The sequence below is a fragment of the Phragmites australis genome, chromosome 9 (assembly GCF_958298935.1).
Source record: "Phragmites australis chromosome 9, lpPhrAust1.1, whole genome shotgun sequence".
Taxonomy (NCBI): domain Eukaryota; kingdom Viridiplantae; phylum Streptophyta; class Magnoliopsida; order Poales; family Poaceae; genus Phragmites; species Phragmites australis.
The window spans coordinates 33,216,787-33,241,603 of record NC_084929.1 but is presented as its reverse complement, the minus strand read 5'-3'; the positions used below and the strand labels follow the sequence as shown (position 1 = coordinate 33,241,603).

The 24,817-nt window shown below is 45.8% G+C and overlaps 3 protein-coding genes, 1 non-coding gene and 1 pseudogene across 4 annotated transcripts; 4 read left to right on the top strand and 1 right to left on the bottom strand.

Moving 5' to 3' along the window:
* The first annotated feature begins 3,641 nt into the window (after window positions 1-3,641).
* LOC133929969 (small nucleolar RNA Z247) lies at window positions 3,642-3,779 on the top strand. The gene has a single exon (XR_009911689.1). It is a non-coding gene; the product is annotated as a small nucleolar RNA Z247 (small nucleolar RNA).
* Window positions 3,780-8,769: 4,990 nt separating this feature from the next.
* Window positions 8,770-10,385, top strand: LOC133929887 (receptor like protein 29-like). Its single transcript, XM_062376642.1, has one exon. The coding sequence runs from the start codon at window positions 8,833-8,835 to the stop codon at window positions 10,192-10,194; it is 1,362 nt and encodes a 453-aa protein (XP_062232626.1). The 5' UTR covers window positions 8,770-8,832; the 3' UTR covers window positions 10,195-10,385.
* Window positions 10,386-12,631: 2,246 nt separating this feature from the next.
* LOC133928172 (WD repeat-containing protein 55-like) lies at window positions 12,632-15,289 on the top strand (annotated as a pseudogene).
* A 1,254-nt stretch (window positions 15,290-16,543) lies between these two features.
* Window positions 16,544-20,981, top strand: LOC133929283 (serine/threonine protein kinase OSK1-like). The gene is made up of 11 exons (XM_062375979.1): window positions 16,544-16,741; window positions 17,250-17,431; window positions 17,903-18,087; window positions 18,323-18,505; window positions 18,615-18,746; window positions 18,835-19,020; window positions 19,211-19,300; window positions 19,370-19,453; window positions 19,575-19,712; window positions 19,793-20,017; window positions 20,359-20,981. Exons 1-11 carry the CDS (start codon window positions 16,563-16,565, stop codon window positions 20,470-20,472), a joined length of 1,698 nt encoding a protein of 565 aa, XP_062231963.1. The 5' UTR covers window positions 16,544-16,562; the 3' UTR covers window positions 20,473-20,981.
* Window positions 20,982-21,846: 865 nt separating this feature from the next.
* LOC133929284 (heat stress transcription factor A-4d-like) lies at window positions 21,847-24,565 on the bottom strand. The gene is made up of 3 exons (XM_062375980.1): window positions 24,383-24,565; window positions 23,746-24,177; window positions 21,847-23,160 (listed from the first exon to the last, which is right to left on the bottom strand). Exons 2-3 carry the CDS (start codon window positions 23,950-23,952, stop codon window positions 22,051-22,053), a joined length of 1,317 nt encoding a protein of 438 aa, XP_062231964.1. The 5' UTR covers window positions 23,953-24,177; window positions 24,383-24,565; the 3' UTR covers window positions 21,847-22,050.
* Window positions 24,566-24,817: the final 252 nt, after the last annotated feature.

Here is a 24,817-nt window from a genome sequence, read left to right as displayed (position 1 = left end):
TTTTAGTCACCGTTCTCGGTCATGCAATTTGTTGATCGAGGATCGTAACAAGAGGCTAGAGAGGCTACTCGCTTTGGTTCTACCTGTCTGCGCCTCGTCCAAACGCTGTCGTGTAGTTCAAAAAATAATAGGAAAATGCTGCATGCCCGCTCTCTGCAGTACGTATGGTGACAGAGTTCGTGGTTGTCGACGACAACGACGAGATGGTGCAGAGGGGACTACAACAACTATGGTCTACGCGTTCTGCAAGGCCAGGGAACTGGTATATGTTTCAGATTCCATGCGTTTTTGTCTCTCTTGTGTACGAGATTAGCAGACGGCTAAACTTGTGAACTGGCCAGTAAGCATTTGTAAAACAATCGATTTTTTAGATGAACCGCGGGTTGAACATGAGAACCGGGAACCGGAGGCTTGACCAGTTTAGTGATCGATCCGGGTTGTAAAACTAGTGACCACACGTCATTAGTTTCCGTGCTGTGCAGGCATGCAGGTTGGACGAGGCCAGAGCATCAGGGAGGTACTGGCTGTCTGGCTGAGGCACCTCCTGGACGAGATGGTGCAAAGGTGATCACCGTATCACATAATAATGTACTAATCACGTAGACAACTATCTAAAAAAACGCAGACGGCTATGGTGGGCGCGTCCTGCAAGGCCAGGGAGGTGAGGATGGCATCCCCCATTGTTGCTAGCATGGTAATCACAGGATGCATTCCATAGTGTTCCAGCATTGACTGCATTGGCTGCGGAGCTAGATGCCATGTGCCATTCTAGGATGGAAGTGAACATGACACGCTTGTTATGTGGGAATGGATTGTGGTGCACCGTTGACATTCTTGGTTTTGTGAAGAAGAAAGAAATACAAAATGAGGTAGGACGAGCTAGAGCAGCGCATTGTTGTTCAGAGGTACTGAGGTGCCTTTCAATTCCATAAAACTGTAATCTCGGTGCTTCTAACTTCACCATCATACAGTGATCTATGCTCTATAGATGTATTGAAAGCAAGATATTGATCCCTCCTGATGATTATCAGTTTTTTCGTTTCGGTACAGGTTTACTTCCACTGTATTTAGTGGCGAATCCATCGGGGGGCTGAGGGGGCTCAAGCCCCCTATGTGCTGCTGCACCATGAGAAATAGTAGCAAACAGTAGCAGAAAATGAGAGAGATGAGGAAGAAGAAGGAGGGGGCGTTGGAGGAGGAAGAAGGAGATCAGCAACCCTTCCAGCCAGTCCTGGCTCCGTCACTGAATCTGCATTAGGTGCAAATTGGGCATCTCTTCAACTCTTTCGCTGTCATGCCGTGATCTGTTCTTTTGGGGGTAAAAATGCTTTGTCGTTTAAAATATGTTTGCATTAACCTTGTGCATCATTCTTAAAACATACTATTCCTTCCGCACAAAAAATAATGGTGAACATTGTTTTTTTCAAATGAATAATTACGTCCACAGTTTGCATCTTGTTTTCGCTACAGTTTTAGCTATTGAGTTGTCACTCTTGCTTTTCTTTTCTAACGCAGCTCGTTTCACATTCTATTCTAGTGAAACTTCCTTTCTCCTTGCGACTTCGTCACTTCTTTTTTCTGCCTGAAATGTTTGTTCAAGCAATCTGCATTTCATACAGTGGGGTTCACATATGACCAAATATGAAAAGTTCATGTATGTATATATAGACTGTTCGCTTTCGGTCTGTCTGCATCGTTATTGGTATATCTGTGCTGTTGGTTTACCTTTGCTGCTAACCCGGGCTTTGGTTTATCTGTCACTGCATCGAATACTTTTATATCTTACGTGGTCCAGTTCTGATGTGTGGCTATCCACTGCAGGCCTTTCGTGTAAAAGCTGACTGAGCTCGCCTGGTTCTTCTCCTCTGTTGTCCAAGTCACATGACACGCCGTACTGATACTACTCAGAGCCCAACAATCTCTGATTCAGCAGCGGGTGGAGCAAGATGCACAAACATTCTCAGAATTCGGATCATGACTGCGATCCATTTGTGCCATCCAGGGCATGGGACGTGGAGGCAGCAGAAGAGCTGTGCGATCCCGTGGCATCTACTGCGATAACCAAACTGTGATCTTGTAGTTCGAGCATGTCCTACTTCAGATCAGAGATCAGAGTGGGGCATTTGTTTTCTGAAGATAAGATCAGAGTGGGTGAACGATTCGCTGTTGGCGATGATCGAAGCCCATGATGCCATGTCTGGGTGCACATGGCGTTTGCCTTTGCAAGGAGCCTGAGGCCCTGGCCGCGAAATGATCGGTCATCTCAGCGCGTCTGCTTTCTGGTCAACTTTTACCCCACCCTCTCCACCCCCATGCCCGATATCGGAGGGGGTTGTCAGGTATCTTTTGTCACATCACCTGAGAGGCGTCGCTACCTGATCGAGTACTTGGATCCATGCAAGCATGATGGTGCCATTATGGCCCCCTCTGCTTGCTCCTCTCGCGCTCACACGAGCGAGCGAGCGAGCGAGCTCGCCGGCCCCTTCTTCTCCTCCACCCTCTGAACGTGGCCGACAGGTAGTGCAATGCACCTCTAGTGACCCGCACTGTGCAACTTCACTGTACAGACCGGCTCCCGCATGTGCTCTGATCTGTCTTCGCAAGACTCGTTGGTCTTTGCCTCCCTGGTAAGGTTAGTGTCACTACTCACAACTGGGTCTTGGGAAGAGAGGGGCTCCTCCTGTCCTCCAAGTTAAATTTCTTTTGGAAACTTTGTACTGTTTCTGTGCTATAGTTGTTGCTGCTGTCTATATCATTCTACATATACATTTACTCCTCCGTGTATGTATCTCTTCACTCCGTTACTGACGCTATCTACCATCTAGTCTTCTTTTTGCAGTGCAATGCAGAGGTCCAGGGCAAGTTCATCAACTTCTCTTCTGCTCGGCAAACCTTACCAAACTGTATTACTTGGAGGAAGTTCCAGCCTACAAAATTATACTGCACAAAACATTAGGCTCCATTTACTGGAACTCAAGTGATCTTCATTTACTTGTCCACTGCAGCTGCTTGAGGAATGTTCAACTTTGTCAAAGATAGATGGTACAGATTTGAATCTGGTGTGTATATATATAATAGAATCGGTACATACCTGATCTGTTGAGGATCGTAGATATCAATCTGTGATTTCCCATATACACGTATCCTGTAACTTGTCTGGCAAGTTTTTCGTATCTATATAAACAGAACCCGGGGACTCGCTGCAGATTGTACAATCCATAGTGAAATATATCTTTGATTACATGGTACCAGAACCTCCTCTTCCTTTCTCATCTACATCTCATGTCGACCTCCTCCAGCAACTCTTTCGTCACCTCCAGCATCATAACCTCTTCTACTGCTGGCCTTCTCCCCACGCCAACATCACCATCCTTCAGTAACCTGGTCAATGTCAAGTTGAACCGGGATAACCATCTCATTTGAAAAGCACAGATGCTTCCATACTTGCGTGGACAACACTTGATGGGCTTTTTGATGGCTTAATCGTTCCTCCATCTAGGACGATCATCGACAAGGAAGTTGAGGTGCAGAACCGACCTATCTTACATGGGTTCAGCAGAACCAATTCATGCTCAGCTAATGTCACCACGTACTTCAATCGTGTGAAGGGGCTTGCTGATGCCATGTCTGCTGCTGGGCATCCTCTCAACGATGATGAAGTCATCTCTTATGTCCTTGGTGGGCTCGACTCTGACTATAACCCCCTCGTCACCTCCATGACAACCAGGACAGACCAATTGGCCTAGATGAAATGTATGCTCACCTTCTTGCCTTTGAGGTGCGGCTTGAGTAGCAGAATATGTTTGGCCAGTTTGGGTCCTCGACGAACCTAGCTTCACGTGGAGGACGTAGCAACCGTAGGCGAGGCCGTGGTGACCGTGAACGCCCAAATGACCACGGAAACAGAGGGCAAGTTTGCAACAAGGATGGCCACGATGCACTCAAGTGCTGGTACAAATTTGATCATTTATACCAGGCAGAAGATCCTAAGGCGGCAAATTGCATATCATCCTCGTCCTATGGTGTCGACACCAATTGATACACCAATACTGGAGCCACTGATTACATCACTAGTGATCTTGATAGGCTAATTGTTCGTGAGAAGTACCATGGTAAGGATCATGTTCAAATGGCAAATGGTTGAGGTATTAGCTCTAGATCGTGATTTGAATCTAAACAATATTCTCCATGTTCCTAAAGCTACAAGAACCACCTTTTAGTTCATCGTTTAGCTTCCGACAATAATGCATTCCTTGAATTTCATCCGAACTATTTTTGTATTAAGGATTAGAGAGCGAGGAAAACTCTACTTCGCGGCCCATGTGAAGGAGGACTCTATCCCGTCAAGCCATCTAATGCCTGCCCAACTAGAAGCTCCTTGTCTGCTGTCAAGCCCATTCAATAAAGACGGCATAGTCGCCTAGGGCATCCGTCGTTTCAAGTCATTCATCAAGTTGTTAGGTCAAATAATCTTCCATGTCTTTGTATGGCCAATAATGTTTTGGTCTATGATCCATGTCAGCAGGCCAAAAGTCATGAATTTTGCCTTATTCCGATTCAGATAGATTTTCACCCTCTTCTTTACAACTTATATTTTCTGATGTATGGGGGCAGCTCCTAAGTCAATTGGAAGATATAAATATTATGTTAGTTTCATTAATGATTTCAGCAAATTTACTTGGATATATCTTTTAAAGAGTAAGATTGATGTCCTTAGCTGACACACTGTAAGAGTAACTCCATCCGAGTTTCTACTCGACTTGCTATCCTATTTTTTGGCAAACAAGGACCAAAAACATCCACCAACCGGCTCGCTACCGAAGTTGCTATTTTTTAGGGCTCCTCATCCCTGCGTCACCATATCTAGCGAGGGGCTCATCCTCGCTATAGAGCAACCACCAGCACAGAATCCTCCCTTCACATCACCGCCTGCCAGGTCTGTTGCCATCTCAAACTCTTTCCTTCTTCCAGATTTGTGGTCATATGGATCGTTTTGAGGGAGGCTTTCCGGATCCGCCTTGGCTTGCCGGATCTAAGGGGGAGAGAAGTATCAGAGAGGGATTTCGTCGGCTGCTATGCTCGCATCGCCCTTGGCCCTGCGCTCGTCTGCCTTTGCCCCTATGCTCGTGTTGTAGTCCTCCCCATGCTCGCCCGCCCGTGTCGCCCCTGCAGGAGCCCGCATGGGTGGTCACTAGTGGGGCTTGCTCGAGGCACTGCCGGTGGGGAAGGGATGAGACGGGGGAGAAGGGGGATTAGGGATGGGATGTGGAATGGGCCTGCCTAGGTGGAGTTGTCTGTTGTAGCAAAAATGATCCCATTAGGCTATGATTATGATTTTGGTGATTAATAACAATATAGTCAATGGTGTTTATCAAAAATATATGTTAGTAGGTCTTATGGATGCAATACATGAAGAAGCCACCGCAGCCGGAACAAAGTTGGACTAAATTGAAAAAGTCCTAGGAAGATTTGCCTCACTAGATGGTCCAGTGCTCTGGGTGTTGAACTCACTGGAATATATTTTTCAAATAGGAGAGAGGCCTGAAGACCTCACCAGAAGGTCCGGTGTTTGAATAGAGTGCTTACCAGAGCAATTCTTCCAGAAAAGGTATTGTGCTGAAGAATATGCCTCACCGTATAGTCCGGTGATCAGTGGGAGTTACACCGGAGCATTTCCAGAGAAAAGAAGAGAAGTTTCAACCCATCGGATGGTTCGGTGTGAATGGAATGAACACCGGACATTAAACAGTGCAAAGAGGCAGAATGAAGTTCAGCGCAACGGATGGTCCAGTGATGAAGGTTGTGCACACCAGAGCATTATTTCTAGAGAGGGTTGCAAAGGCTCGGATGGCTGAAGTCAACCCATCGGATAGTTCGGTGATGAAGTGATGTGCACCGGATGCATACACCGGAGTAATTTACACAGACAAGGAAGAAAGGCTCGGATGGCCTAGGATAACTCACCGGATAGTCCGGTGATGGAGATGAAGAATAACTCGGTGTTTTCGGTGTTCACAAAGGTTTGAGTGGGGTTTCAATAGCTAGTTTATGAGAGTGTACTCATCTTATGATCCGATGTTACTAATACTGTTCTCACCGGATCATCCGATGTTAGCACCTTTTTAGAGCCCTTGGGTTTAACGGCTATGCGCGAGTTTGAGGCTATAAATACCCCTCCACTCAGTCATTTGAATGTGTGGCATGCTGCTGGAGCTCAGAGAAGTTCATATACACATGAGAAGACATCCAAGCCACCAAAGTGCTTAAAGTGGTCGTTCAAGGCGATTAAGCACACCATGATTAGTGCTTATAGACCTAGAGAGAGTGTTTCTAGGTGATTGGTGCCTAAAGAGTGGATTAATGAGTGATCCAACCTTGTGCCAAGTAGTACGTCGGTACCTTAGAGTTTTGGTGACTCATCGGCAAGCTTGTTGACCCTCTGACTTGGTGTGGAGCGATAGCAAGGCGATTGTGCGGGGACGCTGAGACCCTTGCCTTGGTGGCTAAATCTCCGAAGTGATCACATCGGCAAGAAATCGAAAGAGAGGCTAGTGGTGAGACCTTGCCTTGGTGGCTTATCCAGATAGAGGCTTTGTCTTTTTGACTTGGTAGCTCAAGAGCCGTGATCCGATACCGATCGGGAGCATATCTTTTGTGGAGCTCTAACGTGGACTAAAGGTGATATTCATGCCATCGATACCACAGAAAAAAATTATTATACCGATTTTGCTCTCTCTACCTTATTCACGTTTCTATATTTACATTCTTGCAATTTACCTTCTTAGATAGGTTACAAGTGCTTTGATCGGTAGAGTAGACACACTAGATAAACCTAAAGTACATCTAGATAGAACTTGATATAGTTTTATCTTATATAGTTTTTGGAACCGAAATAGTACTAAGTGTCCTAATTCACTCTCCTCTCAGAACGTCACTGATCCCTTCACTTCACTTGTGAATAGAACATATATGCATTTGTTTTTCAATTGCCTCTTTGAACTAAATTAAACCAGGGCAAACTAAACTGAACATATACACACACATATATATGTGTGTGCGCGTGCGCGTGCGTGCACACGCGCTTGATTGTTTCATGAATTATAGTTATGTGATCTCTGTTTTTTCGTTGCAGGGTGCTCATTCGAATGGAAAGCTATACGGAATTATTGAGTGAGCAAAACATGGGTACCAATGATAATTTTTTGGGAGACAACTAATTTGAAAGTCCACCTAAGGAATAAGAACTTAGGAAACAACACATGTGCAAGCTACATCGCCCGTGAAATCAAACAAGAATAGAAAAAAAATCAATGAGAAGGAGGACAATTTGTTGGTGTCAGTATGGCTAGAAATCAGTATGGATATCATTCAAAGCAATGAATAATCTTATAGTACGTATTGGCAAAGAATTCATGATTACTTCCACGAGCACAATGACTTCGGGTAGAGAAGGAACTACAAGGTGAATGGCTTGGTCTAGCAATCAGTGAATAGACGTACATATATAGAACAAAAAATATAGCCGTTGGAATATGACCGTCGGTTGGAGTTATGGCCGTTGAAAATATAGTTGTTGGAAATATAGCCATTAGGAATATTGTCATTAGAACTGATGCTATTTAAATTTGAAACAGTTGAATATAGGGAGCCAAATTTAGAGAGTTAGTTGGAGTGCACCGATAAATAAGGAGTGAAATCTGCATAGGGAGCTTCGTATGTAGGAGAATAGGGAGCGATGCTCTAAAGAATGTCAAACTTTCTCTTCTGCAAGATCCACGTGCCAACAACTTATTTTCCTATCAAATTTACTACAGTTGTGGTGACTGTTTTATCCCCATAAAAGTTGTGGCGGCTATTTTCTCTGCCATAAAAGTTGTGGCACGGCAGACTTGTAGCAAGAATGTGGCAAACCATGACAAAAGTTTTAGAATTTTAAGGGTTGTTTGGTTCTTGACTTCAAGAAGCCAAACCAAAAGTTGGCTAGTTTATAAAATTTGGCTTTTGTTTGAACTAAGGCTAAAATTTGGTTGTACCTTAAAATTTAGTAGTCTAATTTTTTTTATAGTACAGGTAGACGATATTTTGATGCACGAAACGGCTATCTTGATTTTTGGCCGACCAAAATTTTAACTCGATCTCAAACTAAATACTACTCTATTTGTCCCGATTTTAATATAACCTAGTTTTGGCATAGGCAAGCTTCTTAGTCAAAAACATGGACAACCCAACCTTTTAACTCAGTATCAAATCAAATATTACTTTATTTGTCCCAATTTAACATGACTTAGTTTTGGTATGAGCAAGCTTCTTGCTTCAAAACACAAACAGCCCGGCCTTAGGTATCAAATCTCATGCCGCTATTGGTGCGAGTTGTAACGAGTCTGCGGGTGGAGGATGGCGAACGGGAAGGCGGATCTGACAGCGGTTAATATGGAAGGTGTCCGCAGGCTCACCAGAGCCAAGATAAGCATCTTAAGTTTAGGGTGAAATTGCTTTTCGGACAAGCAAAGGATCAACGAATCAACAAATGCAAAAGAAATGCTACTTTTTGAAGGGGAAACAACAGAACATGTGGCTGTTCCTCAGCGCTCATTTACTTGCAACAGTGATCCCCCAACACACGCACGCACGCACACACTGTCCTCTCCTGCTGTACACAGTGTGTCCGCATTCGACGTGAACGCTGCCTCCTCGCCCCTGCCCCCGGCTTTAAAACCATCGACGGCCCCCAAAAGCGAAACCCGAGACAGCCACCACCCCGCAGCAGAGGCAGAGGCAGAGGCAGAGCCACACGCGCGCGCGCAGCAGACCACGGCACAGAGCGGGGCCATCATGGCACCGTCCTCCTCCTACACCCTCGCCATTGTCCTGTGCCTCCTCTTCTCCCTGGCCGCCGCGACCATGGACCCCGCCGAGAGAGAGGCGCTGCTACGCGTCATGGAGGCCGTCTCCTCCGACCGCGAATGGCGCCCGGCCGCCGGCGCCGACCCGTGCAGCTCGCCGTGGCCGGGGCTCGAGTGCAAACCGGCGCCGGGCGGCGGCGCCGCGCCGCGGATGCACGTCGCGCGGCTCGACTTCGGCGTCCCGCCCAACCCGACGTGCAAGGACACGGCGGCATTTCCGCTCGGCGCGTTCGCGCTGCCCCACCTCCAGGCCCTGTTCCTCGTCGACTGCTTCAAGAACCCGGACGCCACCACCGCATTCACCCTGCCGCCGGCGTCCAACCTCTCCGCGTCCCGTCTGCAGCAGCTCAGCATCCGCTCCAACCCGTCGCTGTCCGGCACGCTGCCGCCGCAGCTGGCCAGCCTCTGGTCGCTCCAGGTGCTCACCGTCTCCCAGAACGCGCTGATCCGCGGCGAGGTCCCGCAGGGCATCGGCGAGCTCAAGAACCTCGTGCATCTCGACCTCAGCTACAACTCGCTCACCGGCCCGATCCCTAGCCGGCTCGGCGAGCTGCGAGGCTTGGTCGGCCTCGACCTCAGCTATAACTCCTTCTCCGGCCCCATCCCGAGCCGGCTCGGCGAGCTCGCCCAGCTGCAGAAGCTGGACCTGAGCTCGAACAACCTCACCGGAGGGGTGCCGGACACCATCACCCGCCTGAAATCTCTCGCCTTCTTGGCGTTAAGCAACAACGGGCTGCGCGGTCGTCTCCCCGCCGGCCTCTCCGACCTCCGCGACCTGCAGTACCTGATCATGGAGAACAACCCGATGGGCGTCCTCTTGCCGTCCGAGCTGGGCAACATCGCGCGGCTCCAGGAGCTCCGGCTGGCCAACTCCGGCTACTCGGGCTCGATACCGGAGACGTTCGGCCTGCTGTCGAGCCTGACGACGCTGTCGCTGGAGAACAACAACCTCACCGGGAGGATCCCGGCGGGGCTGAGCCGGCTCAAGCGGATCTACCACCTGAACCTAAGCAAGAACGGGCTGGACGGCGTCGTGCCGTTCGACGGCGCGTTTCTGAGGCAGCTCGGGCGGAACCTCGACCTGAGCGGTAACCCGGGGCTGTGCGTCACCGACCAGGCCGTCGTGCCGGACGCGGGCGTCGGTGTCTGCCCCGACAACGTCTCCCGCGTAAGATCCGCCGCCGCGGAGAGCTCGATACGCCGAGTGAACAGGGGAGAGGTGACGAGGCGTTTCTGGCCTGCAGGGATGCTTAGGCCCGCTACTGTAGCGCTGTGCTGCTTTTTGCTCTGAACTCGGATTCTCGAGCGTGCATGCATGCATGCAATTGTTTGGGCATGAACTTGCATAGTTGCATTCATTGATCTCTGTACGTAATTATGTTGCTGTAACTTGTGACGATGATTTGTGTGAGCCATGTAGTTGTGACTAGCGACAAGAATTCCAAGCGAAGACTGAAGAGTTAGGACTTGAGTTGAGACTGAGAGTGGTATGCTGTGATGCCATTGCTTGTTATTGGCACATGGGTTTGTCGCAAAAAGATGGTCCTGGCCTTAGCGGTCAACGAAAGCACCAAGGCCGTGCCTTAGCCATATTCAAGTCTCTTTTCCTTTTGCCACTCTGTCCGTGTGACCGTGATTATGTGCGTAGCCGAGTTTGGTCATAAATCTCGCTGCACTTTTGCATCGGTCTTCGCTTCTCCGTCCTGCTTTATAGTTTATACGTCCCACTCATCAAGTGTACGGGGGTTTCCTCTTTCCATGGGGAAATGGTAAGAAAGAACGGGAATTTTGGCCAATTTTCTACTCTGTTCATCGGGAAATTATCTTGGCTAAGATCTCCCCTGCCGTGACAACCAGCAAGACGAGTTTGACGACACCGCCTGCCTCTCCCTCCATGGCAACATTGCCACCTTTGCCCTCCCTCCTCCCCCACCCCATCTTGTTTCCGTTGGCTCACACTATACCATGCCCTACTTGGGTGCTGTCTGCCCAGGGGGAATGGCCTTCCAGAACAAACTATTTGACGGGAAACACCACTATTGACAAAAGTTATACCATCTTATACTGTAAGATATATTTTTGTTCTTGATATATAATGTAGACTCTAATGTTAGATATCAGATCTTGGTTGGAGCATCTATTTTATTTTAAGCTACCTGAGTATGAATGATATTGTATTTGACAAAGCAAAATCAAACTCTTATATGCAGGTAATTTTTAAGGGGATCCATTGGATACGCTCCTAGACGTTGCTTCAGAAGGAGGATGCAAGAGAGAAGATGAGATGAGTATGCCGCGTGCCAGAGACTATCGTTACGAAGATATTCGTCAAGTATGTGTGGATGTTTACTAATAATTTTTTTTTAATGGTTTGCTATATGTACTTTCATAAAAACATGGTAGAAGTTGGTTTTGAATTTGTGCTGTATGTAGACACTCTATTTATAGCAACAGTAAAATAATATAATAATAGATGGTTGAGTATATAACTTATAACGAGACTGAATAAAGAAATTCCTTCTTAAAAAAGTGTACTAGCTAATGGCTAGGCCTTCAGGAAGCTACACGCTAGGGTCATGGCGCAAATTAGGGGATCAGAAAAGAATAGGAGAAAACACCTGAATGCCGTCGAAGTGATATCCACAGGAAAAGAAAGAAAATGTATTTCGCGGTATGATCTCTTCTGACTGCCCCAGGACAGCTGCCGGCTGGATACCCTAGATGTGGAGAACTTTATAGTACGTAGCAGGGTACCAAATTGGTGAGGTGACGCATTGTCAGTATCTCCACAATTTAGATCGACAATGCTTTCGACCTTCCTGAAAATCGGAGACTGTTAATCGTCACAGGGATGCAATCGTAAATTCCATTTTCCAGCGGGCTGAAAGCAAACTGAGCTCTGTTTCCAGAAAGTACTCTATCTAGTGCTCGAGCTTTTTTCACAGTGGTTGAAGCTCCTCCCACGTTTCACACTCCAAGCTCCCACGCTTTCACAGAGAAGAAGCACAAAAACGAATCATCCATGCACCCACGCCATTGCCTTTCCTTCTACACTAGCGTACGTGAGGTCGTGACATCGACAGAACAATCCACCACGAGCAGGCGCAGGGCGGCACTCTTTTACCAGCGTACGTAGCATGCGCCGAGTCGCGCAGCACGATCTAGCCAAGCGCATGCGCGCGGCCCTACGGGTCGGTGATTTTTTAAATAATATTTTTATTAGAATATTTTAAAACATAATGTAAAATGAAAAATGCAGATATATGTGACATTTGGTATTTCGATTGCCGACAAGCCATCTATACGTAATCGGATTGCTGACATCCCATTTTGGCACGGCGGAGGTCTGTCGGCACACTAAAAGCTCACATCACCGGTTAGCGCTTCGTGTGCCGACATATCCCACTGACAGAATCTATTGGTGTTATGTGTGACGATAAATCCCACTCTGCATTGAACTACGAAGATAACCAATGGATCTAGCAGTAAGGTCTGATGGCATGTGAAGTAACAACTGATCATGTCGGCTTTTGGTGTGTCGATAGGCTATTGTGTCCATATCCATATGCGTACCAAATAGAATATTAGCATTTTGATTGTCGATAGGTGGTTAGCCGATAATCAAAGTGCCGACTATCACCTATATTTACAATTTTTCAGTTTAAAACTATATTTTTACAATGTTTTAGTAAAATAATATCATATAAAAACCCTGGCACGGCACCCTGATGGGCGGCGGTGGAGGCGGAAGAAAAGAAAGCGCGCACAGTGCCGCTGTCTGCCCCTGCCCGTCCTCCCATCCGCCCCTGCCGCGCGCCCATCCGCCCCTGCCGCGCGCGGCCCGGTCAAGACCCAAGGGCTCAAGCCCCGCGCGGTGCGCCGCTGCGGGGGCAGCAGCCCACGCGAGGCCACGCGAGAACGTGTGGGTGGTACGACGCCCGGCGCACGGGCGTGGAAAAGAGAGGAGACGGCAGGAAGGCAGGCGGGCACGGAGTCGCAGTCGCAGGTGTGCGCCAAAAGGCGGGACGTACTTGGTGCTCAGGTTTGCCGCTGCGTCCGCCCGCCCGCCTGCCTGCCTGTGCTCACGTGGGCGGGGCGGTGGATTGGCGCGCCGTGTGGCATTGGCCAGCGGTCAGGGGCTCAGCCAGTCAGCCGCTCAGGAGGAGGTGAGTGGACGGGCGGACGGGTGTCTCGTTTCGTGTGCCTTTTGATGCTAAGCTGCATGCTTCATGTCATCACATGGTGGTTCGGCGACTTTGGCCTGGGCTTCTACAGAGAGATTGACGGCACCTGAGTCCTGGTCGCTGTCACTGTTTGTACGTATGCACTTCCCGAACAAAATAGCTACAGCGTTTTTCACGAACATGGACTGGGGTGACAACAGTACAACACTGAGACCCACACAGTAACACAAGTGCTCGTGATATTGTATGGGCTAGTCGGGGTGAGAACAGTGAACTGCCAGTCGCCGCTGACAGTTGTCACCATATTCAAAGGAGATGCAATTTTGTGGGCTCACTAGGCCTTCAACGAAAGCGGATTAGGCCTTCTTTGGAGCCCGTTTATGCGTGCCCGGTTCAGCCACGCAAAGGTTGTTTGTGGAACTCCAAGTGAAGCACTATTGTTGTGGAAGTTGTTAATTTTCAATCCAGTAAAAATAAGGGTATTTTTTACTTGACAAAAGTAATCGATGAAGATCTAATGGTTGACAAAAAAAACTATTTTACAAGTAAACAATATTTTTCTATAATAGAGACATATACAATTTTCTATTGCATGACACAAAAATCTCTAACTGAGTACAGATAAAAAACAAACACACGATCGGACGATCGGATGGACAATACGTCGAGTAAAACAAAGATCTAATTTCAGTCGATTGAAACATAGTAAATTGTATTGTTAATACTCGTGGGGATACTTTAAGGATTGCACGTAACCATGATTTCATCAGTTTAACACCAGCAGCAGAAATATAATGTTACATTTGATTAACTTCATTAACTATATTTCATTGTTATGTAATGCTATTTCTCGTTATCTTATACATAACAAGGTTTTGCCTGTAGTGATAGCTGTTGGTGATATTCCACTTTAGAAATGACGCCCGTAAAAACACACATGAGTTTCTCTTGATATGGTTTTCTCTGATATTATGATGCTGAAATAGTGGCTATATGTTTCCTACTAATATTTAGACTGATCATCATTGTCTTTGTCAATGGTGGGGTCATTTTGTTCTCCCTGACTGAAATTTGATAAGCTCAGGTTTATTGGTTCACGTGTAATTTACTTGCTTCAATAGTTGCAGTGTACAAGATCCATTTGAAATCGTCTCATTATTACTGATTAGTAAACCATTTAGAAGGATCTTGACGTATAACATTAAGAGTTTCCTAATCATACCACTCTAAAATGTTGGCACAAGTCTGCTTCGTCTTTCACTATCTGTGGTTTAGACCCAATTAAGTCTGCAAGTGATGTGGTCTAAAGTTGTGTAATGACATGCACTTTTGTGGTTAGTGACCGCTTTCTGGGACACACACAGTATGTCGATACAACGCTGAAGGTTAGTAGGACCCAAACCTTATGATAGTTCATTGCTGACATATTTGCGTTTTCAGTCTTCTGACGCATGCCTTTTTGTTTTAGCTGGATGAAGACACTCCGATTTCTGGTGCATCAGACGGTGTGATCAGGTTTGAAATTTATCACGGTGCTTTGGATTAACAACTTCTCTTAACCACTGCCTAGTAATCTTGATTGTTGCTCTAACAAGTCATCCATGTTTTTCGCAGATTAGTGGGTATCTTACCAAATAGGATAATCCAGCCACTTGCTAAGCATTCAGAATATCCAATTGAGGCCGTTGGTATGTTTTGTCGATTTGATAGTAAATGTAGGCTCAAGAAATACGCAGCTTTCTTAAACAATAGGAAATATCTAGGCATCATTTCACATTATAAAATGCTGAAGGTGACCCATTCACCTCTCTCCGCATTTTGCGCACCGTTAATCTGACTTGATGTCTTGTTTGTACGCAGCTGTGGGACTTGCAAGAACTCTTGAATGGCCCACAGTTAGTTCATGGTGGTGAATTAGTAGAATCTGGTAGTGATGATAGCGACTGTGACGAGATGGATGTAGATATGGAGCCAAGCTCTTCGAAAGGTAACATGCAATTTTGCTTTTGTATTGAGTTATGCAGTGCGCCATCAGCATGATAACAGTGTTCCTATCTCATGCTTGCTGTGTTAACCTTTTCTTCTCTGAAAGCTGTTTCTTATTTTCTCTCTTCTCGGTGGATTTCAGGATAAAGAAGTAAAAAGACAGGTGAGGGTCAGAATTCAAGTAGACCCGGAGCAGACTTCTTTGCAGACTTGTAGCTCGAGTGCTGAAATCAGAAGCTCGCTCATGATAAGTTGTTTTTTTTTTTTTTGGATTCTATGCGAGTGCCAGTGAGCAATTTTGATTTTTGACTGCCACAGCAGTTTTGATATCTTCTAGTGGTTTCAGAGTATATTGACTGATACTAGAGGCAGTAAGCTGCGTGGTTCGTCTCCAGGAAACAATGACAGCGTTCTGGTTGCCATTTTTTTTGGGATATCATACGGAGTACTTTCTGATTGCCAATTTCAAATTAAGAGGAAGGTTCTTGTTGTAATGGGATGGCTCTGGCATTTGAGTCTGTGAAGCACCTCTTTTCATCGCAAGTTACGCGTCTTGCTTCGTGCTTTTTATGCGTAGTGCACGGGCATGGTGTCGCAACTGTAAGCCCGGTGGGTTGAGTGAGGCAGTGAGTTGATCTCCGGGAAGCAGATGTAATTACTTGAAGCAAGTCAAGCTGCTCCGTTCCGTGCACGCTGGAGCAATTCAGATGGAAATAATAATGTCGCCTGTTTAATTGAACAGATGGCATGTTATATAGACCTATCTCCGGTTGAACAAATAATATGTTCTTGGCGATATGCGTATAGATCTTAAATTTTGAAAATAGATATATTTTTTGCAAATTTCGAAAATAAAAATATATAAATAGTTTTTTATTTTCCGCCCCTGTTACACTACCAACCAACCACCAAGGTCAAGAGTACGATTGTCGTGTGATGCAAAGAAGCGGTACTACATCCGATGAAACAGGGAAGATAATGCTACGAGATCTTATATATTTAAGGGTTGGATCCCATCTATGATGTGAAATATGGTATAATTTGTTATAAAATGTATGAATAAGTTAGAAAAAATCATGGATGAGAAAATAAAGAAAGAAATAAAATGCTAGGTGTCACGTTATGCTATGTAGTAGTATCAGTTTTGCGTGAAACAGAGACAAGGCGGCGCGCGCGTCACGTAGCCAATGGGGGCAAGGAGACCGTGACGAGCCAGAGATCTACCTGCCAAGTTATTGCCGCGCGCGCGGCCAATCCGACGCCACCACGCCCACCAACCGAAACGCCAAACCGTCCCCCCCTCGGGGCCAAACGGCGTGTCGGGTCGCTTCAAGCCACCGCCCGCATATTCAAAAAAAGAAGGTTTCCGCCCGCAGCACGAATCTCCGCGCGGCGCGAGCGGCCGTGAGCCCTCTCGTGGCCCCCTGCCTCCATGGGCCCCACGTGAAAACACCTCTCTCTCCCTCTCGGAAAGAGATCCTCTGCAGTGATGTCAGAGGATGAACAGATCCTCTCTCTCGGCTCAGGCGCATTTCTCCCTCCCCCTCCCTCCCGGCCTCGCCTCCACCCACCGCATCCGCCGCGAGACGCCTCTGCCCTCCCCGCCGCTGCCGCCGCCACCTGCTACGGCGGGCGGGATCCATCTCGCTGCGGCTCGCCTACGGTGAGGTAGGGCCCTACCTCCCCTCTGCGCCCGTCGTATCCTCCGTTTCCTCCCTCGACCACCCGACCTGCGAATTAGGCTGCGCGTTTGGGTGTTTGAGCTGTGAATCTACGCTCTGTTTCCCGTCCCACTTCTCTCAGACAGATATTCCAGGGGTCGTCCTCGCTCCGCCAGATCCGAGGGCTCGCGTCTGTGGGATGGCGTGCTAGCGGTTCGGGTGTGCCGTGTGCGTGTGGTGGGGTTGGGGCGCTTTGGCCTCGCTTTTTGACTCCTATTGGATGCGGATAGTTTCGGCAAGTAATTTTGAGGAGTTTGCAAGGGAATTTGGTTCGCTTTGCGCGGAGTAGATTATTTGTTTGGCTCGAAGTGAAATCACTCATGTTTAAATCGTCTAGATCCAACCAGTGATGTGTGAAGGAGTTGTAGTTATTCACTGTGCTCAGTTCATATACCTTCAACGCTATTTATTATTTTACCCTCAAACTAATATGATATGCCCTGGTTGTGATTTAGGTACGCGATGGAAGGAGCTGGAAGAGATGCGAACCCTTTGAGCGGCTATCGAATTGGCAAAACCCTGGGGATTGGATCATTTGGTAAAGTGAAGATCGCGGAACATATATTGACAGGCCATAAAGTGGCAATCAAGATCCTCAACCGCCGGAAGGTCACAAGCATGGAGATGGAAGAGAAAGGTTGGTGCTTGTTCCTTTTGTGCTGAACATTGTTTTGTGCTTCTGAAGCTTGTGCAGTGTATATAGACTAAACATCAAAGTTCCTTACAAAATAATCCTCCGGAGCCATTACATGTTTCTCTGTAAAGTATACTAGATTTCATAATTTGTAGAATGCAGGAGTGCCTGTAGTTGAATGATTGCACATGTTCTTCTTTTTTTTTCGATCAAGGCATAAACTGTACAATCTTGTTTGTGTGCATAGTGCTTCAGTAATGCGCATGGACAATTTTGGACTATTGGGTCTAAAATGTTTAATCACAAACGACCAGCCACTATGGTTTCGTGGAAGTTAATGTCTATAAATTTGGAAATCAACATATACTCTATTGCTTGGTAGTTTTGGTCTTTGATGAAGAGCTCGCATTTGATGTCTTGCATTCTTTACTTTGATGAAGTGCTCAATTTAATTCTTACATTAATTACTTGCAGTGAAGAGAGAAATCAAGATACTGAGATTATTTATGCATCCTCATATCATACGCCTTTATGAGGTGATAGATACATCTGCTGATATTTGCGTTGTTATGGAGTATGTTAAATCTGGTGAGTTGTTTGATTACATTGTTGAGAAGGGAAGACTGCAAGAAGAAGAAGCTCGCCGCTTTTTCCAGCAGGTAAGCTTTCTTCCATATTTCTAAGTTCATGCCAAAGATTGCATGATACATTTTAATCCCTGGTTCGAACTGTAGTATGATGGTTAGCTTGAGCTGTTCTGCAAACAAACAAGTCATTTAAATCCGCTAACTGTCATGCGTTTGTCATATTGTAGTCAACAAATTGATTATCTGTCTTCGTTCAGTTCATTGAGCATGGAATGATAGTTTTTTTCTTCCTTGACCTTTTGTACAGATCATATCTGGTGTTGAATATTGCCATAGAAACATGGTGGTTCACCGTGATCTGAAGCCAGAGAATCTTCTTTTGGATTCAAAATGGAATGTTAAGATTGCAGATTTTGGCTTAAGTAATGTTATGCATGATGGTCACTTTCTAAAGACAAGCTGTGGTAGCCCGAATTATGCAGCACCTGAGGTATACATCTAGCATGATTTGCATTTAAGCATTCTTCATGGTTACATATATGTAGATGACTTGTTATGTGTCACACACTCCCACCATACAGTTTTTCCTCACTGTTTAGGTCATATCTGGTAAACTATATGCTGGCCCTGAAGTTGATGTCTGGAGCTGCGGCGTTATTCTTTATGCTCTTCTATGTGGTACTCTTCCATTTGATGATGAGAATATTCCAAACCTTTTTAAGAAAATAAAGGTTAGCAAGAATCATTGTAATTTACCTGAAAGAGTTTGTCTGATTTCCTCTTAATATGTATTCAGTAAACTCTTTTATGTAATTGTAGGGTGGGATATATACCCTTCCTAGTCATTTGTCACCTTTAGCGAGGGATTTGATTCCCAGAATGCTGGTTGTTGATCCAATGAAAAGGATCACCATACGTGAAATCCGTGAACATGCGTGGTTTAAGATTCGGCTTCCACGCTATTTGGCTGTGCCGCCTCCAGACACTGCACAGCAAGTTAAAAAGGTATGCTGATGATATTGTATATCAATTTGAGGATTTGGGCTAGTTACCTTTTTGAAACCTTTGCTTTAATGGAATATCTATTCTCCCCTTTTTTGTGCACTTAGGTGTGTGTTTGGGTGTGCAGAGGTGGGAGCCTTATGCTGCTTTTGCTACTTCAGTGAATGATATGATTTCATTTTGAATTTTGTAGCTCGACGAGGAAACTCTTAATGATGTTATCAAGATGGGTTTTGACAAGAATCAGCTCATTGAATCTCTGCAAAACAGGTTGCAAAATGAGGTAATTGCTTTACTCTGTTGCCCTTTTTGGTTGTTTTTTATGGGATCAGGACACAGTTTGGCTTTGCAGGCGACAGTTGCATATTATTTACTCTTGGATAATAGGCTTCGTACAACCAGCGGTTATCTTGGAGCTGAGTTTCAAGAATCTATGGTTAGTTCAAATTTCTTTTTCTCTTTTGTAGTACTGGTTGTTGATTGCGAGCTGTTTGGTACTTGTGCTGCTCCCTGTATTTTCCTTGCTAATTTGCTGTCTTGCTTTATATGATCTCCAGGACTCTTCTTTCTCTCAAGTAACTTCTGAAACGCCAACTTCAGCAACTGAACTTCGGCAGCATGGGCTTATGGAATCTCCAGGGTTTGGCTTGAAGCAACATTTCGCAGCTGAAAGGAAATGGGCCCTTGGTCTTCAGGCAATTGCAATCTTAAGCCATCTTGTTATTTCGTTTTCCCAAAAATTCTCCCGATTCATTTATTTCTATTTGTGTAACAGTCTCGAGCCCATCCACGAGAAATAATAACTGAAGTGCTTAAAGCTCTACAAGAACTAAATGTTTGCTGGAAAAAGATTGGACACTATAACATGAAATGCAGATGGAGTCCTGGCTGTTTTGAGACTATGATGCATAACGGCCATGGCTTTGGTGTGGAGTCTACTATAATTGAAACCAATGACCTAATGGAGAAATCAACCCACATAGTGAAGTTTGAGATTCAGGTATCATTCTGAATCTTAACCATCTGCTTTTAATTACTGCACAATCTAGACCTGATTAGAACATTTGCCATGTCAACCTGTGAACAATGCAATGCATAAGGCCCAACATTATATGTCCTTTATGTGCTATGATTATGTAGCAGAGTTAATTTTGTTAGGTTTGCATTTGCACGCCAGATTGTTTGTGAACTGCTACCATATTCACATTCCCCTTAGGACGAAGTATGTTCATGGTTGGAATTCACATATCCCATCATTCATGCTGGACACCCCTTTTTGTTTGCATAGAGTTTACTACTGTGAAAATGCACTTGGTGTTAATACAGTTCTACTGACTGCAGCTTTACAAAACAAGGGATGAGAAGTACCTTCTCGATTTGCAAAGAGCCAGTGGACCACAGCTCCTCTTTCTGGACCTGTGTTCTGCCTTTCTAACTCAGCTGAGAGTCCTTTGATCCTGACGTCATTGGCTTCCCAAGTGCAATCCTCGAAGCACCGAGCAGAATTTCAAGTTACATTTCAGATGTACATAATGACCATAATCCTCCAGTAGATTATGACCCTGTTTGGCACAACTTCTACTTGTGTATTCTGGAGGATTCTGTAGAAGCTGTGCCAAATGGTAGGATTCTACAGCAGATTCTGAGAATGAACCGTAGAATCCGCAGAAGCAGAATCTGTTTTTCACAGGATTCTCCAAGAAGCGGATTGTGCAGAAGCACAAGCTGTGCCAAACATGGCCTATATTCCTGGAGCATGTAGACGTTAGAGGCTGTCGTGATTTACTTAGACGGTTATCACCTAAGGTCCTTACCTCTTTTGATTAGATGATGTGAAAATTTTAGCCCATTTCGTTAGTCCTCCGACATGTTCTCTTTTCAATGGTGATGTTACCCAGCCTGGGGATATCCTCATTATAATGAAACTTGGCCCGTTGACATGCCAGCGTCGACAGTTGATGATTGATGCTTATTGAACTCCACACATATCATTCCATAAGTCTCTTGGTGAAATCATGGATTGATTACCACACTTGCTTCTGTATGTGTAGTTCTGGTGACCGGCTGGTTCTTTCTGGGAATGATTTAGAAGGGAAAACTGGATTAGAACCTCGAGAGCATCCAGATTGCACCGGAGAAGTATCTAATATATTCAGGGCTTGTTTGAAAAAAAAATGCACAGGAAAAATAAAATTATTATCTAGTGCAATCAGATTAGAAGTCAGGATCATCAGATAAGCCAGTTGATTTTTTTGGAAAAATGCAAAAACCCCTCCAAAAGTCACTTAGATTTTAACTTTTCCCCCAAAAGTTGTTTGTTGCAAAAAAACCTCTCAAAAATTTGACTCAATCTTGCACGTTATAATAACTATTTCAAGATTTCATGTATTTTTAGAAGATAGAGGATCATGTAATAAGACTAAAAAAATTGTTTCATAATTTTTGGATTAGTAAATAATTAACTATGCATTTAACTCGAATTAATAAATGAGCTGCACGTTTTTCTTTTTTTTTCAAACTTACTCTCCATGAATATGATGTAAAAGATATTATTTTTGAAAACAAATTTCACAAAAGGTCTTAGAATTGTCTCTAGTTTTTCTAGATTTTTTTTGTGATTTTTTAATTTTGTTTTTGAATTTTTGGGAGTGTTTTTCAACAAAACCAAACATTTGGGATTTTTTGCAACAAAACAATTTTAGGGAAGTCAAAATCCAAGTGATTTTAGAGGTGTTTTGCATTTTTCCCTTGTTTTTTTGATCTTGTACTGTATATCTCATGTAGATTTGTCAGAAAGGAAATGTACACAGCAAAGGAAGAGCCAAGGACTACAAAACTGAATGTTTGCTGCTCTATCTCTACAAAAGTGACTTTTACATAAGGACACAATGTACAGAAGTCAGCAGATAATTTCAGTAGGAAATGCTATAAAGACTAAGCTAGGTATATTATCAGGGCGTCTAAAGCGGCCCAAACTACTAATGTATAGCGCAGTCTTTACAAGTGTTCTATGGATCATCACAGATGGTGACATCAGGCATTCTCAGCTGAAGCAAGCTGCCCCATCTGCTCAGTGATCTGATCAACCTTTTTCCGGTGATGGAGGCTGTTGCAGTCTACGGCAATCTTCAGATCTTTTGCCTCTCTTTTACTATCAGCGTCTTGTCGTCCTGACTCGGCCTCGCCAGTTTCTGTAAGAAATCGCTCCCAGAATAGATCATTCACTTTAGCCGGCGCATGGGAGCCTCCAGTTTCAGTGGTGGTCTCATCTTGTGAAGTATCAGCGCTGGTGGTCTCAGAGTTCACATCCACTTCAGCGGTCTTTTGAACGTCTTCATGGTCATGGCCATGGATCTCTGCTAATGGCAGCATTGGGCTCTGCGTGTAACTCGGAGATTCTGGAGAAGACGAATGGGCATGCCTTGCGGTCGACGATAAGGGATTCAGGCCAGCTGATGACTGCAGATTGGCGTTGGTATCCATTGGTGCCGAGTGCATCTCTCCAAGCGTTAGAGCAGGGTTGGGTGCAGCACCACCACCGTACATGCCTTCACGAGTTGCATCGTTTGCTCTCTGGAAGAGTTTCTCCAGGGAGACGAAGGCCAGCTCCATCTTCTCAAATGGTTCCTCATTCACAAGGTGGATGGGAGACATGCTTGGTGTTTCTGCACCCAGTGTCTGCAGGCACAACACCTGCTGTTCTTCAATGGCGGAATCATCGATGAAGAAATCAAGCGTTGGAACCCTCCTCTTCTTGCTGAAATGGTCTGTTTCTGTTCCCAACAGAGAGCTTGAGACAACTCTGTGTCTCATGTCACACAAGGAGGCTACGATGTTCTTCTGACGCTGCTCCATGTGCATCAACCTCTCCTCTAACGACTGCATCTGCCAGTTGATCCCACACTGCTGCTGGCTCTGCCTCTGGAGATCTGCCAGGAGCAGGCTCTTCTCGTACTTGAGCCTGCTGATCTCGTCCTCAAGCTCACGCCTTTCGGACTCCGCTAATGGTCCGTTCACTTGGTTCTGCATCGAGTGGCTGTGCACTGGTTTGCGCCGGTGGATGTTTTTCAGAAGGTGCGTGTGTCCCCTTATGAAGTCCTCATTAGCAAACTCCCATCTCTCTGGATCAAATTTTCGAAAACCCTGAAAGATGATAAATGAAGTTAGCAATCTGAACGCCAACATAAAAAACTACAAATTGACACATCAACTTACACAACTATTAGTGAGATTAGCCACTTCAAAGCTTTACGCTTTCATTGGCAGATTTAATTTCCTAAATTGGTTTCAAACAGATGTTGCATTGTTTGCAAACGGGTATTTTTCCAGAAGAACATGTGCACAATGATGGAAGAAAAAAAGAAGCCATTTTGTCTAGATGAAGCATGGAAAATGCATGCTGACTTGCATATAGCAGTGCCGAGCCATGGAAAAATCATGAAGTACAATGAAAAAGTGGATGAAAAACATGGGCTTTCTATAGCACTGAAAACGGGGAGCACATCATGGTCATTCACAGTATGGTCACTGTTTCTTGGATTGATATTTGAAGTATCTGTTCTTGCCAATCAGCTATGTAGAGATTGCAAAGGACAAAATACTCAAAGGAAGATAAATCATCTTTAAAAAATATATAGAAATGGTGAAAACGCACAACAGTAACGTCTCATCCGAAGCAACCTGAAACGAATTAGCATTGGGTCAGGTAATCAGATTAGAGGCACTCACGTAGGTGTTGAGCTGCCTGATGAAGCTGGAGAAGTTGCTGTGCTTGAAGTACTTGGGCAGCAGGTCCCGCGAGAAGTCCGGCGGGTTCCACACGACGAAGCTGGCGCCGCCGGGCCCCCACGACACGACGTGGTTGGTCGCCGGGTCCTCCACCATCTCGTAGGTCTTCATCAGGAACGGTGGCGGCGAGCTCGAGCCACCCTCCATGCCGGGCTCCGTCTCTCTCTTCCACGCGCGGTTCGTCGGTATCAACCAACTCTCCAGGTAGCGATGGATGCAGGAATTAACTCGGTCTCAACGCCGCTTCATAAGTCTTAACCACCAGAATGGACTGGCGTCAGGTTCATTTCGCGCCAAGTTCACACTCAACTGTAGCAGAAATTCTCGCCAAGTTACTGCAAGCAGCGACTTTTCGACCGAAACCAGCTTATTCTGCAAGAACGGACGAAATCACATACCAAACCAAATAGGCTTTTCTAAAGATAGAATGTAAATTAGTAACTAATTAAGCTTTTCTAAAAAGAGAGTTTCTAAGAATCATTTTCGAAACAAGACGAAAGCTCGAGTTTTCAAATGGCAAAAGAAGAAACCAGTGGAGGAGAAATCCAGCGTCGTCGTCGTCGGGACGTTGACTCACCTGATCAATCAGCCCGAAACCACGGCAGCCTCCTCCGATTCTGACGCCCCAGGCGAACAAAACGATGAAAAGAAAACAACCGGCTCGGCTTTGGTGCGATGTGCAAGTGGCGCGGCGGCGGCAGACGACGCCGAAGGGACGAGGAGCCGAAGGCGGGTGGCGGGCGCCGCCAGTGCAGGCGTGGCGCGGAGGTCTTATAAGCGGGGCGCGCGCGCGGCGTCGCCAATCGGATGTGGACGTGGACGTGGATGGGAGGGTCTGCGCCTTCGCAGCGCACGCATTCTGGCTGGTCGTTGCATGAGACATGTGACTGACCAATGCGTTGTGTGGTGTACTGGTCTCCACTGAGCAGCTTGCTTCTAGAAACCGGGCCGTCAAAGTTCGCCGCCGGCCGTGCGCGCAGGCAAAGGTTCGGTCATCGGACCAGCAATCACT